We start from the raw sequence: 15268 nt of genomic DNA, 5'->3' as shown, positions 1-15268 counted from the left end.
ATCTATCCTGGAAAATGTTTTGTGTGCACTCAGGAAGAATGTGTATTCTGTTGCTGTTGGATGGAATGTTCTATATCTATCTGTCAAGTCCATTTGTTCTAGAGTATGGTTCAATTCCAATGTTTCCTTGTTAATTTTCTGTCTGAACTATCCATTGTTCATACAGAGGAACTGAAGTTCCCTATTATTATTGTATAGTTGTCCATTTCTCCCTTTAGATCTCTGTGTATTTGCCTAATAGATTTAGCGCTTCGGTGTTGGGTGTGTATATACTTACAATTATTATATCTTCTACATAGATTGGCCCTTTTATCACTTTATAATGACCTTCTTTGTCTCTTGTTATCATTGTTGACATGAAGTCTATGTTGTCTTATATAAAGTATGGGTATTCCCACGTTCTTTTGATTTCCACTTGCATAGAATATCCTTCTCCATCCCTTCACGTTGAGCCTATGTGTGTCTTCAGAGCTGAAATGAATTTCCTGTGGGCAGCATGTAATTGGGTCTTATTTCTTATCAAATTCAACTACTCTGAATTCAGCTGAATCTGTGCCTTCAGCTACTCTGGGCCTTGTGATTGGTGAATTCATCCATTTGTATTTAGAGTAACTATTGCTACATAAGGACTTATTACTGCTATTGTATCATTTGCCTTCTGGTTGTCTTGTTCCTTCTTTGTTTCTTTTTCCCTGTTTCTATCTTTGCAAAAATGGTGATTTCCTAGGGTGATTTGGTCATCCACCTCGTTTTTTATGTTTCATGACTCTAGATTTTTGCTTTGCGGTTACCACGTGGCTTACACAAAGCGTCTCATAGACAAACTTGGTCCTTTTTATGCTGATTAATGCCTTATCTTTTTGTGTTGTTGTTGGTATAACAAAATGTTGATTTATTTAATCCTTTTAAATCTGCAGTCTGAGTCAACCATTCAGTTACTTATGTCCTGATCAACCCAGATCACTGGTAAAATTACAGAATGCATACAGACTTTTGATATAAAAAAGGCAAATGTAGACTCTAGTAGGGATTTGTTGTTTTTAGCTGCCCAACATCCACTATTCTTATAATGGCGCCTGAGTTTCCTGTGGTGAACCACCTGTTCTCCTACTGTGGGTCCACGTGGTACACATCTAGTAATCAAGAGTAGTCCTTTTCTGTCCTGCTTCACAAATGTGTAATCCCAGGCAGACCAATGACAGTGGGATCCTGGACTTAGCTGGAACTATTACGCAAGAAGCTCTCACTCCAGGGGGACCAGAAAGCTGGCAGAACATCAGTCTGGAGCCTCTGGTGGCCATCATTTTGCCTGAGCATGAAGCCAACTGAACCCCTCAAAAACAGGTTTTAGAGAAAACCTTAAAACTACAACTGGGGCACTAGATCTTAAAGGCTCAAAACACCAGGGTCTTATCATTGTCAGATTATGATGTTATAACGCCATCTCTAAAAATAAATACACACTCATCCCAGAGTCTCCAAAATCATTTTAGACTCTAACCTCTTTCTAGGAAGTAGCAAACTGAAAGAGCATTTTTAGTAGTCTGCCAAAAAACTGTCCATTATTCTCAACAATAAGAATTGAATGCAATGATTTAAAGAAAAATAGACATTATTATTTACCTGATATATTCAGAATCATGTGGTTTCTAGGGATTAGAACTCGTCATGCTTGGAAAGGAACAGAAGACCGTAGCTGAGAAGCACATCTCCTCATAAAAGACACCAAAACAGTATGCTTAGGATGATTAATATTAAGTATTGAACATAATACAGTTTTCCTTAGAGGAAACAATCTGAGTTTCTAAAGAGCATTCACTTCTGACATCTTGATTGCTGATTTCAGTGGCTGTACACCGTGTATGTGTGTGCCACACTCAGGACAAGGAAAGTCCCTGTCAAATAAGAAACTACTCTTCACACAGCAGTAACAGAACATATGCTCACCTCCTCCAGTCTGAGGCATGCGGGGGCCACTCTCCACACAGAGAACACTGTTTGCCGCTGGTGGCTAATGTCTTGTCACTGTTAGGAACACCAGTAAGAGGAATACATCATGAAGATCACTCAGCTTTCAACTTCTGGATATTAATACGTGGTAAGAGAAAAATCTGAAACTCAGCAAAACCATGACAGAGAAGTTCCCTGGTCATATACTCAAAGCCAACTTCACATTTTCTTTCGGGGCTTGTGACATACAGAACGAATGGCTAGGGAACGTTCTGGCAAAGTTGCAAACTTGCCCCTCTGAAGGAAAATCGGGAAATTAACCAGCCCTCCTAATTTCAAAAGTTCAACCACGATATTCACGCACTGCCTGGCTTTGCCAAATGACGCCAAACGGCGGTTTCAAAACAGGTGGTGGCAGGGTTGTTGTAGCCAAGGAGGCTGGTACCTGGGCTTCGGGGAAACATCGTTTTTTGTACTGAATATGCAAAATGGGCTGTCCTACGGTGGCATTTTTAGAGTAAATGGTCAATCGCCACAAGAAAAGCCACAAAAACGCTTTCACCTCTGGTTCAAAGTGAGCAAAGGGACCTGGCTTAAATCCGTGAAAGGAGAGAGTAAACTGGGGCCAAACCAGCTGCTTCAGAGCCTTTTAAGTTCAAGTGCATCCAGCTGACTTTTTCTTAGCATTCTGTTTGTCCTCTTCGTGTTTTCTCTGGAAGCCATGTCTTCTCTGGAGGTCTCTTAGGAGTCTGCAAAACGCCCCTGTTCCACATCACTTTTTCTGAAACATTCTCTGGGAAGCTTGGCTTCTCCTAGCAGAACCTGGATGACCCAGGCTTCCGGACCTGGCGGGCTTCAGAGCCGATAACGCCTTATCTTCATTCACCTATAAAGCTTCCAGCCTTCTACTCCTCCCCTTTTGTATTTTTGTTGTTAGTTTACTTCTTTTCATGCTTTGAAGTCATTGCGAAATTATAGTAGATACAGTTCTATTGAATGCTCTTTTCTGTGAGCTTTAATATTATAATTAGGTGGTTAACAATAGAGAGTTATGGTTTTCGTGTTTATTCTTCACGTTTGCTAGAGTACTCTGTATTTTCACTTGCTGTTATGTCACTCGCTGATGTCTTTTCATTTCAGCTGAAGACGTTCTTTCAACATTTCTTGTAAGGCAGGTCTCGCGATGGTGGTGGTGACCCTCCCTCAGTTTTTGTTTTTCTGGGAAAGCCTTTATTTCTCCTTCACATCTGAAGGCTAATCTTGCTAGATAACGTATTGTTGGCTGGCAATTTTTCTTCCACCTCTTTGAATATATCGTTCCTCATTTCTCCTTGATCATTGATTTTTGGCAGTTTCATTACAAGATATTTTGGGGAGGGTTGGGGCGCCTGGGTGGCTCAGTCGTTAAGCGTCTGCCTTCGGCTCAGGTCATGATCCCAGGGTCCTGGGATTGAGCCCCGCATCGGGCTCCCTACTCAGCGGGAAGCCTGCTTCTCCCTCTTCCCCACTTGTGTTCCCTCTCTCACTGTGTCTCTCTCTGTCAAATAAATGAATAAAATCTTTTTTAAAAAAAGATATTTTGGGGAGGGTCTTTTTGCAATGAGATAATAGGGTATTCTATTAGCTTCTTGGCTTTATATGTTTCATTCCTTCCCCATATTAGGGAAGTTCTCAGCTACTATTTTTCTAAAGATACTTCTTGCTCCCTTCTCCCTCTCTTCTTCTTCTGGTGGACCCGTTGTCCTTATATTTGTTTTTCTCATATCTAATACCTCTCATAGGGTTTCATCACTTTTTAAAAATCTTAGTTCTCTCTCCTTTTCTGAGTTATCTCTAAATTTCTATCCTCCAGGTCACTAACCTATTCTTAATCTGATCTGTCCTATTTCCTAAACTCTCTAACCTATTCTTCATTGGATTCATTGAATTCATCATCTCCAGAATTTCTGTCTGGTTTGTTGGTTTGTTTGTTTGTTTTAGAGAAATAGAAAACTTTATTGTGCATAAATAAAAGGGTGGTTTAGTTGTGTCTGGTTCTTTTTTTTAATTTCAATTTCTTTGATAAAGAACTCTTTCTTTTTTTCAAAGTTTTATTTAAACTTTAGTTAGTTAACATACAGTGCAATATTGGTTTCAGGAGTAGAATCCAGTGATTCATCATTTATATATAACACCCTGTGCTCATCATAACAAGTGCCCTCCTTCATACCCATCACCCATCTATCCCATCCGCCACCAATCTCCCTCCCTCAACCCTCAGTTTGTTCTCTATCATTAAGAGTCTATTATGGGGGACACCTGGGTGGCTCAGTTGGTTAAGCATCTGTCTTCGGCTCAGGTCATGATCCCTGGGTCTTGGGATCGAGCCCTGCATCGGGCTCCCTGCTCAGTGGGGAGTCTGTCTCTCCCCCTTACCCAGCTCAGGCTCTCTCTCTCAAATAAATAAATAAAATCTTTAAAAAAAAAAAAAAGAGTTTCTTATGGTTTGTCTCCCTCTATCTCCTTTTTTGTTTGTTTCCCATACTATATGTTCATCTGTTTTGTTTCTTAAATTCCACATATGAATGAATTCATATGGTATTTGTCTTTCTCTGATTGACTTATTTCATTTAGTATAATACATTCTAGCTCCATCCACATGGTTGCAAATGGAAACATTTCATTCTTTTTGATGGCTGATAATATTCTATCATATATATATTTACATATATATATATACACCACATCTTGGTAAAGAACTCTTTCTGTTCATTAATTTTATTCCCGAGTTCACCAAATTGCCTTTCTGAGTTTTCTTGTAGCTCACGGAATCTCTTCGTAACAGCTGTTTTGAATTCTTAATCACTTAGATTGCAACATTCCATGCCTTTGAGATCGATCACTTGCCATACGATGTTCCTGTGATTTTTCAGTGTTTGACAAAATGTGTCTCTGCCATCCCATTTGAAGTAGCACATACCTTTGTTTACTGCAGTTCAACATACTTGCAATTAGAAACCATTCCTTTGATTTCCAGAAGGTGGCGCTTTATAGATCAAGTTTTTGGTTTCTCTGTACCTGCATTGGCTCTGGGCTGCACTGGGGAGCACTGGTTTTAAAAAAGCTGGTGTAGAAAAAGCTGAAGGCAGAGTTGGGGGAGGTGTGGGCTTAGTCCCTGTTACTTTGTGGGTGCCCACAACCTAACATGGGGCGGAATCCTCAAGTCGGGGTACTCCCAGAGTACCTCCTGCTGAAATCCCAAAGCTGATGGCCAGGGAACAGGTTCCTTCAATGCCCTTTGTTATTCTTGTTTGCCTCTCCCTCCCTTTCCTCTCTCCCCCAGATTTCCTCAGAAATCTGCGCAGCTGGAGAGAAATGGGTCCAGTCGATCACTCACCACTTCCGCTTTCTACCTGCTCCATTAGGGAGGTCTCTGGCCCTGAAGAGGGAGCTGGCTCCTCAAGATCCTCCTTCTCCGGGGCGCCTGGGTGGCTCAGTCGGTTAAGCAGCTGCCTTTGGCTTGGGTCATGATCCTGGGGTCTTGGGATAGAGCCCCATGTCTGGCTCCCTGCTCGTCGGAGAGCTTGCTTCTCCCTTTCCCTCTGCGTGCCGCTCTGCCTACTTGTGTTCTCTCTCTCTCTGTCAAATAAATAAATAAAATCTTAAAAAAAAAAAAAAAAGATCCTCCTTCTCCTCTGCCTCCAATCTCCTCTCTGTCCTGCTTGGATGGGCGCCTGCTTCTCCCGTGAGGCTGACTGGACCTCTGCAAATTCTCTATCTCTGGTGCGTGTCCACCATGTTCGGCCTTCTCCAGTTTTGCTTTTTCCTCAGTTGCAGCAAATGTGGGTGGGGCAGTTCGCCCCATTTCTTTGGATTCCAACTCCCTTGGATCCACAGCAGCCTCCGAGATACCATCCACTTATATTTTGAAGCACAGGTGTGTAGAAATGTAATATACAGAACCACCTTCGTTCAGTTGTGAATCGCCCTTTTAATCTGGATTCTGTTAAAATATCTTGCTAGAAATCTATTTGGACATCTTACAGGATTGTGATGGAACTTTGTAAGAACATCCAATATGAATAAAACTCAGATATCCAGCAAACTCTACCTTCCTGAGACATATAAATCTGAAAGTAAATACATAAGTAAGCTTTAGATAAATACAAACACATAGATAAAATCCAGATATGAGAAGTCACTCACTGTTCGTTGTATGAAGGCCTTCACTTTGTTTATTCACACAATTCTGACAGGCTTGGGTATCTATTTCTAAATTCATATCAGATTCAAAGAATCAAATTAGTTTTAGGGAGAGAACTGCTAGAAACAGATACACTAAAAGCAGAAAGAAATGACAGCTGGTCACTTGGAAGGAAGAAAAAAACAAAAGAAGAAAAAAAAAAAGGCTCCTAGAGCCACTTAATCTGGCTCTGAAGAGCCCGATAGGAATCAGTGTATTCTGAAGACACTATTGTGTATTTGGTATTGATACAGATGATAATGGTCTTGAATCATCAAGAAGCATTTACAGCTGCTGAAAACAATCGTCTATGTTTAATAAAGATTTACTAAGATTTCTTTGCAACTTCAGATCTTTGAGGGCCAACCTCATCTGTCTTATACCGCCCGCGTCAACCCAGGACTGTCTTCATGCCAGACATCAAGCAGGCAAACAACAGCTGCTGAAAAACAAATCAGTTGCCTTTCCAATTGAATCTTAGCTACCTGGAGAGTCTTGGACTTTTGCAATAAACTGTAATTAAAGTCTCACTTCAGTTATTTCCTTCTCTGAAAAAGTCTTACATATTTAAATCCACCCACCTTAGTTGTGTTCTCAGGGCAAAAATACAGTCCCAGGGCACCATGGTTGTATGATCATTTTGATTGAAACTCTAATGGAACCTAAAGCTCTTGCTTTCTTTCTAGAAATCTTTTGTCCACATCCTCCCTCTGTCCTTAATGGGTACCACACCGGAACTTCTCAGGGAAACATTCCCTATGGAAAGGAAATTACTTACACGTGTGACCACCACCCAGCCAGAGGAATGACCTTCAACCTCATCGGGGAGAGCACCATCCACTGCACAAGTGACAGTCAAGGGAGGGGCATTTGGAGCGGCCCTGCCCCTCGCTGTGAACCTGCTGGTCCTGCAGGTCAGTGCACATTTCCCTATGCCCTATATAGATCATAATATCTAGGCGATAACCTCCCCATTTCTATGGGGACAGTCATTTTTGCTTGGGAACGTGGCCTTCTTGTAAAAGTCAGACACACAGAATTACCTGCCGGGCGAATAACAGCTGGGTTCTAGATGTGCCATGCTATGTCCCAGTTGGTGGTACTCTGATGGCCCTTCCCGCTGGGGTGAGGAGTGTGGGATAGCGAGAAGAGGAGGGAGAGAATGGGGAGAATCAGTGAGGCCCAGACTTTATAGAGACTATTTTCCAACACTAAAAACGAATGCCAAAGAAAACACTCTGTGGTGCCATCTCTATTACAAGTTGTATTTCGGGGTGCCTGGGTGGCTCAGTCGTTTGAGTAGCTGATTCTTGATCTGGGCTCAGGTCTTGATCTCAGGGTTGTGGGTTCAGCCCTGCATTGGGCTCCCTGCTGGGTATGGAGCCTACTTAAAAAAAAAAAAAGTTGTATTTCTCTTGGATAGGTGGGTGTGCAGAGCAAAAAGCACATGTTGATGGTTTTATTTTACTTCAGACTTGATGCTGTGGAAATAACTGAAGAAACTCCGATGCAGGCATTTTTGTATTCCTTTTGTTCCTTCTAAGTGTTCTGCTCAGGCTTTGACTACATTTTGTTGACTCTTCCTCTCACTTTTAGCAACGGGAACTCAAGATGCCCTAGAGAAGTGGAGTTCAAGGTTGTGTTCTCTTTGTGCTCTCCTCTCCTAAAACTCCTTTCTTTTACATGTTAGTCTGGCATTAAATGACAGTAACTGACAATTGGGGGCTCATTTGTGGCTGTGATTGTCCACACAAGCTCTGTGCACCAGGGAAGACAGACAGCACTGAAGTGGTCATTTGTAGATCCTGGTGGTACCCCCGTCTGATGCAGTTTGTGGGTAGAGAATACAGGCGATTCTGATGAAAGGCAGAGAAGTCTACATTAAAAGAGTCAGTCTTCCCACTGATCGGTAAATAAGTGGTGCCTTGAGACCTACCTGCCCTGGGTCTTCCTGTGTATCTAGTAGTCAAAGATGTTATTAGATATGTTGATGTATTTGTACTTCTTTGTTTAACTGAATGTCTTTTCTTGTGTTTTGGGGGGATCTTGTTCTTAGCATGCCCACCTCTGCCCAAGATCCACAATGGGCATTACATTGAAGGACATGCATCTCCATATCTTCCTGGGATGACCGTCAACTACACCTGTGACCCAGGCTACTTGTTGGTGGGAAGAGCCTTCATATTCTGCACATACCAGGGAACCTGGAGCCAATTTGATCATTATTGCAAAGGTATTTCTTATTCTTGCTGGGTTTTTTTAATGGAAAATGGATGCATGGAGCCGATAAGGCTGAGAGATCTTTCTGAGAAGATTGTGAAATGAGTGTCATTAGGGGGGCGAGAAAAGCAGGGAAGAAAAAAAAAAAAAAGATGGGAAGGAGGCTACCCAAGGATTCTCAGTTCTACCGAAGTAGTAGGAATAACTGATGGAATTTCCAGTAATACAGTCGACATCAAACACCAATTTAAAATGATTTGCAGGATTTTAACTAATAATATATCTCAGCTCTGAAGGACCTCAGAGGGTCACAAGTGGTCCTCACAAATACCTTAAATAAGAGGCTAGAAGCACACTTTTTTTGTGTGTGTGTGAGGAAAATTGAAGCATAGAGCAAGGTTGAGAGCAATTCATACCTGGAATTACTGAATATGGGTCCTTATTATAATTTCCAAGACCAAAGGTGAAGTGCTTATTTCATCTCTTCCCTAGAACAAGTGCCAAGACTTACTGCCTTTATTCCTGTCTATGTTTGCATAAACTTAAAATCTTTTGTTGGTAATATTCTTAAAAACTACAAAATTTGGAATTAAAAATAATATTCTGTGACTAAGCATGGTACTGAGGTCTTTAATAAAAATTATTTGTGTTAGTCTCCAAAAGAGTCTGTTGAGGTGGGATTATTCTTGCTATTCTACAGAAGAGGAAATTGAGAGAGAGCCCCAGTAACTAGTCCATGGTGCGTAGCTCTTGGGTGATGGGGCCAGCATTGGGCCTCTGCCCAGCCCATGTTTTTAAACACTGCACTATATTCTGTCTCCTTTCAAATGTGGTTCTTTTGACTTTGCACAACTGTAAGTTAGCAATTTGCTTTTTGTCTCTTTTCTTTTTAGAAAACTAAGCTAAGGCAGGGATGAGGTAGGAGGGACTTCAGACATGCCTGTGTTTCAAATGTTAAGGAGCAGTTAGTCCTATGGGCTGCCATGGTGGTTATAGGACCAAAGGTTCCTCCCCAACCTAAAAGTCTCGGAAGTCCTTGGCTAGCCACACTCTGATTTTAGATAGAGAAAAAAATGAGGTCCTCTACAGAGAGGGTAAATGGCTCTCCTGTATTTATTTACAAGAATGGACTGCATAAACTGCAGAGTCCCTGTGTTTCTGCAGAAATAGGAACACTTACCCCTCCTTGCTTTAGTAGCATGGAGAAGTACAAAGATTCAGGGAATACTTCAAAGATTAAGTATTCAAATTAAGACTCTGGGAAGGTTCTTCTCCTGAAAATAAAAGGGTAATAGTCTATTCTCTTGGCAGCTACTTTCAAGTAAAATTGATTTTTGTCTTAATAACTGTCCTCTTGGAATGTGCTTTATAGCAGTCATTCTAGGTTTTTAGCATTAGCAAAATCAGCCAGGAACCTTATTAAAATTAGGATCTTAAGCGCCATTCCTAAGAACTCTGATTCTGACATTTTGAGCTGGAGTTTGGTCTACGTTTAACAAACCTATCAGTATATTCTGATGTAGGAAGACCACAGACCATACTTCGGGAAATACCACTTTACTTTATTGGTTCCTATACAGAAAAAAATAATTTAACCTCATGTTGGGATAATTACAATTAAAAAGCAGGCTTTGCTTGAAGTTGAAGAAGGTATTGATAGCTGGGCAGAGAAAGAAAGCAAAACAAAGAATAAGCTAAATAAGATAAAATAAAGTAGGAAAATTGTGTTTTAAATTTAGAATCATGATTTACTAGCTTCTTTGTTCTACGCATAAAAATGAGCCAGAAATATGCATTCAATCAAGAAGCAAAATACCAGTACCTACTGCATACCTAGAGAGAGTTAATGTGACATTCCTGTTTCCTTACGGTGTGACCCAAGTGGATCCAGTGTTAGAACATGGATATCATTAACTCCCAATCTTTCCATAGTTGCAGAGGTGTCAATAATTAAAAGTGGATGTGTAATACATTCCATATTCTCTTACTTTACCCAAGAAATGAAAGTCAGAGAATTTAAAATCCTAAGATGTTGAGTGGGTGTCAATAGTTCTCGATTGAAAACATGACTCATCTTTGCTTAAGGCAAAGCAGTTTGGGTCATAGATCTCTCCATTATGGCAATTTCAACTAACAATTAACAATAAAATATCAATTTCCTTCTGATTTTTCTAATTTCAGAGGTAAAATGTATCCTTCCAGAGTTTATGGATGGAATCCGGAAGGAGCTGGAAATGAGAAAAGTGTATCACTATGGAGATAATATAACTTTAGAGTGTGGAGATGGGTATACTCTGAAAGGCAGTCCCCAGAGCCAATGCCAGGCAGATGACACATGGAACCCTCCTCTGGCTATATGTACATCTAGTAAATGGAGCTGCAAGAAATGTAGGTCTTTCCTTAGTCATGATTACTATTCATTCATTCATCTATACTGTCATTGAATGTGGTGTGATGTTTATAGCACCTGCTAAGAGCTAAGGAGTAAACAGGAGCTCCTAATTCTTCCCAGAAAGCCCTTAGCAATGAAAATAAGGCAAGCCTTGCTCTTCTCACATTGCTCAACCCATTCATCTCTCCTCAGGAACCCCTCTGAACCTTTTTTGTCTGTATTACTCTATTGTTGATTGCACGGCACAGTAATGATTTGTTTATAGCCTGTGGGCCTTAAAGGTCAGGAGCACATCAGTGGTAGAGCAGGCCTTCAAGAATATTTCAACATGGGGGCGCCTGGGTGGCTCAGTTGGTTGGGCGACTGCCTTCGGCTCAGGTCATGATCCTGGAGTCCCGGGATCGAGTCCCGCATCAGGCTCCCTGCTCGGCGGGGAGTCTGCTTCTCCCTCTGACCCTCCCCCTCTCATGCTCTCTCTCTCTCTCATTCTCTCTCTCAAATAAATAAATAAAATCTTAAGAAAAAAAGAATATTTCAACATGAATGAGGGAGCATTTTCCAAGGTGGAGAGACAAGATAGTTGGTCTCCCTCACTGGTGTAGGCTACAGGATTTTAAGCTGGTATAGCTGGATAGAGCAGATTTAGAAATCATGTGTCTTAAATTGCACATGAGTGAAATCATATGGTATTTGTCTTGCTCTGACTTATTTCTCTTAACATAATACCCTCTAGTTCCATCCCCGTCATTGCAAATGGCAAGATTTCATTCTTTTTGATGGCTGAGTAATATTCCATTGTATATATATACCACATCTTCTTTATTCATTGAAGAACAAAATAGATGAACAGAGGGGAAGGGAAGGAAAAATAAAATAAGTTAAAAATGGAGAGGGAGGCAAACCATAAGAGACTCTTAACTATAGGGAACTGAGGGTTGCTAGAGGGGAGGTAGGTGGGGGGATGGGATAATTGGGTGATGGGCATTAAGGAGGGGACTTGATGTAATGAGCACTGGGTGTTATATGCAAATGATGAATCACTAAACTCTACCCCTGAAACTAAGAACACACTATATGCTAACTAAATTGAATTTAAATAAAAAATCAATTCATTAATTTAAAAAAATCATGTATCATTGAGCTCAGTAGAAGAGTGGCTCTGTGCTGGCAAGTAGAGAGTGCTATAAGATAGAAAATCCTAAACCTTAAATCCTAAACATCAAGTTGCTGATGAGCAAAATTAACAATGTATAATCATCCCTTAATCAAAATTAGTGCGAGGCTGCTCTCCACAATTCTCGTAACTCTTTTTATAATACATGATTGAATATTAAGGTTGTTCAATATCTATTTTTTATAGTTAATCCCTTAAACATGTTAACTAAGCTGACTCACATAATATTTCCAAATAATAAATTTGACACTCCCTTAATATCAAATTATATTTATTTCTTTGGCAAAAATCTCACTGTTGAACTGACTGGATGCCTTTAGAGTATTCTGAAGATGTGACTGTGAGAGAAAGAAAATTCACATAATTGGAGGAGCAACCTTACCAGATATTAAAACAAAATATAAAGCCATAAATACATGAATCACTTTATGCCAGCGCAAAATACAACTTTATTTTTATAAATAAATGGAACAAAGCAGATATTAATAAAATAAAGGCTATTATAAATAAAAATAAAAGTATCTTACAGATAAAACATAATAACAGACATCAATCCATGGGAAAGAAAAAGATAATCAAATGCTATAAGGTAGCATTGAAGACATTTTGACCCTTTCTTTTTATCCTTTAATAAATACCAGGTGGAATAAAGAGTTATAAGTTTTAAAAGTGAACATGGAAAAGCTAAGGTAAAACATAAGAATATTTATGAAACAGCTAGAAGGCGGCCAACTTTTTGAGCTTTCCGACAGCATAGAGAAAATCATAAAATGTCAACAAATTTGACTTAGAATTTATGTACTTTGAAAAGTAAATTAGAAGACATTAGCCAGATGAAAAATATGTGCAACTATAAGAAGCGTTAATAGTGGTATCATGCAAATAGCATGTAGTGGTTGTGATGATTGTACAAGTTGACATATATTGAACACTTCATTCCACTGTTGAAATATTAGATAGATACAGAGAGTCTGTAACTACGTAAAAACTTAGATCACAGGAAAATGTCCCAGAAAGGAATGTACCAGAACATTTCAGGATTTTTTTTAAAAGCAGTGGTTCTCAGCCAAAGCAATTTTGTTCGCCAGAGAACACTGACAAAGAAGAAGAAGAAAAAAAAAAGACAAAAAATCACTTGATGCTTCCTCGATGAATACTGATTATAGCCAGAATTGTTGGCTTATTACATCCTGAAACTTCATTTCACAGATGCCCTAGGAAGAGAAGTCCACTAAATAAATTATGAGCCAAATTCTTTACAGGAGAAAAATTACAGGGACTCTTATTTTTACTTCACATATTTCTGTATTATTTGGATACTATTACATTTGTGATGAAGAAAAAGATATATATATTATGAGCAGTAAACAAGAACTAATATGCATCTATTAATGCTTCCTTTATGACAAGCACTTCTCTGAGTCCTTAACATTTGTTCTTTTAATTTTATGAGCTCTTGAGCAAGTTAATGATTATACCTAAAGTAATGAAAATAATTTGTCCCATTAAGTGGTTTTCAAGTTTAAGTGGGGAGAAATATGTCTATATATTTATATAAATATATAGATACATAAAAGCTCCATGAGGGCAGGGATTTTTGTCTATTTCACTTGTGTCCCCAGTACCCAGAATTAAATAGCTCATAATATGTTCTCAATAAATATTTAGGGAATGAATGATCTTATGAGTTAGATGTACTGTGATCTCTAATATACAGGTAAGATAAATGAGATACAGAAAAATCAACGAACATGGCAAATACATGGCTATTTAGTAATAAAACTTATTTTTAACCGAGCCAATTTGACTCCAAGGACTTGCACCCTCTTTTTTTTTTTTAAGATTTTATTTATTTATTTGACAGAGAGAGACACAGCAAGAGAGAGAATGCAAGCAGGGGGAATGGGAAAGGGATAAGCAGGCTTCCCGCGGAGCAGAGAGCTTGATGGGGGATGGGATGCTCAATCCCAGGACCCCCGGGATCATGACTTGTGCCGAAGGCAGACGCTTAACTGACTGAGCCACCCAGGTGCCCCTCCTGACTTGCACCCTCTTCTATCATTCTTCTGATTCCTTTTAGAGCTGACAAGCTGAAAGAGACATAAGTAGAAATTAGTCCTAGAAAAGTAAGATTGATTTAAGGCTCTCTAGTCCCTGAAGACCTCCTAGAGGCATCCTGAAATCATAGCTTCCAGAAATAGCTTTCTGGAACTAAATGTAGAAAAAAGTAGTTAGGCTGGCTTAGTCTGCCTAGGAAGCTAGAAAAATGTACACCACCATTTTAGAACAGTTTCACCAAGTAAAAGATTTTTCAGGGTAGTATGGTCACGTGTGATATTTTTCTTTTATATTGTTTTATAAACTCAATGCTGTAATTGTGTTTTATGATAAAATTTTAAGATACAAAGAAAAAAAACATACTTTGCTGAGTGCACAAGATAAAATGAGGTTGGGTGAGGGAAACCAATGGCTTTTTATATTAGAAAAACATAGACTGTGTGCTGAAAAAATCAGGATGACTTGTCACTGACTGATCTCCTGTTGATCATGCCGTGTGCCAGGCTGATGTTGTCCTTCCTACTTTTGTCTTCCCTTCAGGCACAAGTGATGCTCTCATAGTCGGTAAGTTTTGTGAAGAGTTTGATGAAGAGCTCTAGCACCTTTAACGTAAGTATTCACTTACAGTGAATGAAACATAAAAGGCGAGATCAAGGTCTCCTATGTTACAGTTTCAGTTAGAAGGAAAGTAAGTTGAAATTCAGGCCATCGTGTGGCAAGACTGGTATCCTCACGGGCATATATAGAGTGAGTGATCTTTATTGAAGGTTCTATACTGGCTTTAAACTGTTACAAATGAATAATCATCCTTCCTGTTCTAACGGAGCTGGAGAGCACAACTTCCTTTTTGGTTTATAACCCAGGAAATTTCTTCAGGATGGTATCACGCCCACTTGCACAAACCGGAAGCCACAAAGACCAATTTCCTGAGCCCATTTCAGAGGAGTGGTTTGGCGGTAGACTCTGTTGCAGAGAATAGCTTGTGCCTGTGACTCACACAAGGCAGGAGCGCAGGGGTCTGGAGCCCCCGAGCCAGGAGCTCCAGGGCTGTCCTCACCTGTTTGTTGAAAGGCTGCTGTGGACTACAGGTTACAGACTGCTCTGCTCACCCCTTATCTATGACCCTGTGGTCGTAAGACTCACGCGCTAGATTAAACCAGGAGCAGAGGGAAACTCTCTGATCTCGGAAGCTAAGCAGGGTCGGGCCTGGTTAGTACTTGGATGGGAGGGAAACTCTTTTTTTTTTTTTTTT

At 39.9% G+C, this 15268-nt stretch overlaps 2 protein-coding genes, 1 long non-coding RNA gene and 1 pseudogene across 4 annotated transcripts in view; 2 read left to right on the top strand and 2 right to left on the bottom strand.

Moving 5' to 3' along the window:
• Positions 1–14662, top strand: part of LOC145722327 (complement receptor type 1-like) — a 60446-nt gene extending 45784 nt beyond the window's left edge. Inside the window, exons 13-16 of one of the 2 annotated variants that reach the window (XM_081824908.1) lie at positions 6859–7086; positions 8229–8405; positions 10574–10780; positions 14557–14662. In XM_081824908.1, the coding sequence (XP_081681034.1) occupies positions 6859–7086; positions 8229–8405; positions 10574–10780; positions 14557–14615 (671 nt within the window). In that variant the 3' untranslated portion in view covers positions 14616–14662. The remainder of the gene's footprint in view (positions 1–6858; positions 7087–8228; positions 8406–10573; positions 10781–14556) is intronic. The other variant, XM_081824909.1, reaches the window with a different exon arrangement.
• The window catches only part of CR2 (complement C3d receptor 2), a 436172-nt gene that overhangs the window by 81843 nt on the left and 339061 nt on the right, over positions 1–15268 (top strand). The gene's annotated exons all lie outside the window — the stretch shown is intronic.
• LOC102734151 (peroxisome biogenesis factor 2-like) lies at positions 1571–2848 on the bottom strand (annotated as a pseudogene).
• LOC145722330 (uncharacterized) lies at positions 13786–14783 on the bottom strand. The gene is made up of 2 exons (XR_014146506.1): positions 14642–14783; positions 13786–14048 (listed from the first exon to the last, which is right to left on the bottom strand). It is a non-coding gene; the product is annotated as an uncharacterized LOC145722330 (long non-coding RNA).

The sequence above is a fragment of the Leptonychotes weddellii genome, chromosome 6 (assembly GCF_054177405.1).
Source record: "Leptonychotes weddellii isolate Sample4059 chromosome 6, ASM5417740v2, whole genome shotgun sequence".
NCBI classification, from domain to species: Eukaryota; Metazoa; Chordata; class Mammalia; order Carnivora; family Phocidae; genus Leptonychotes; species Leptonychotes weddellii.
Note: the sequence above shows the minus strand (reverse complement) of the source record. Positions and strands in the feature narration are given on the sequence as shown.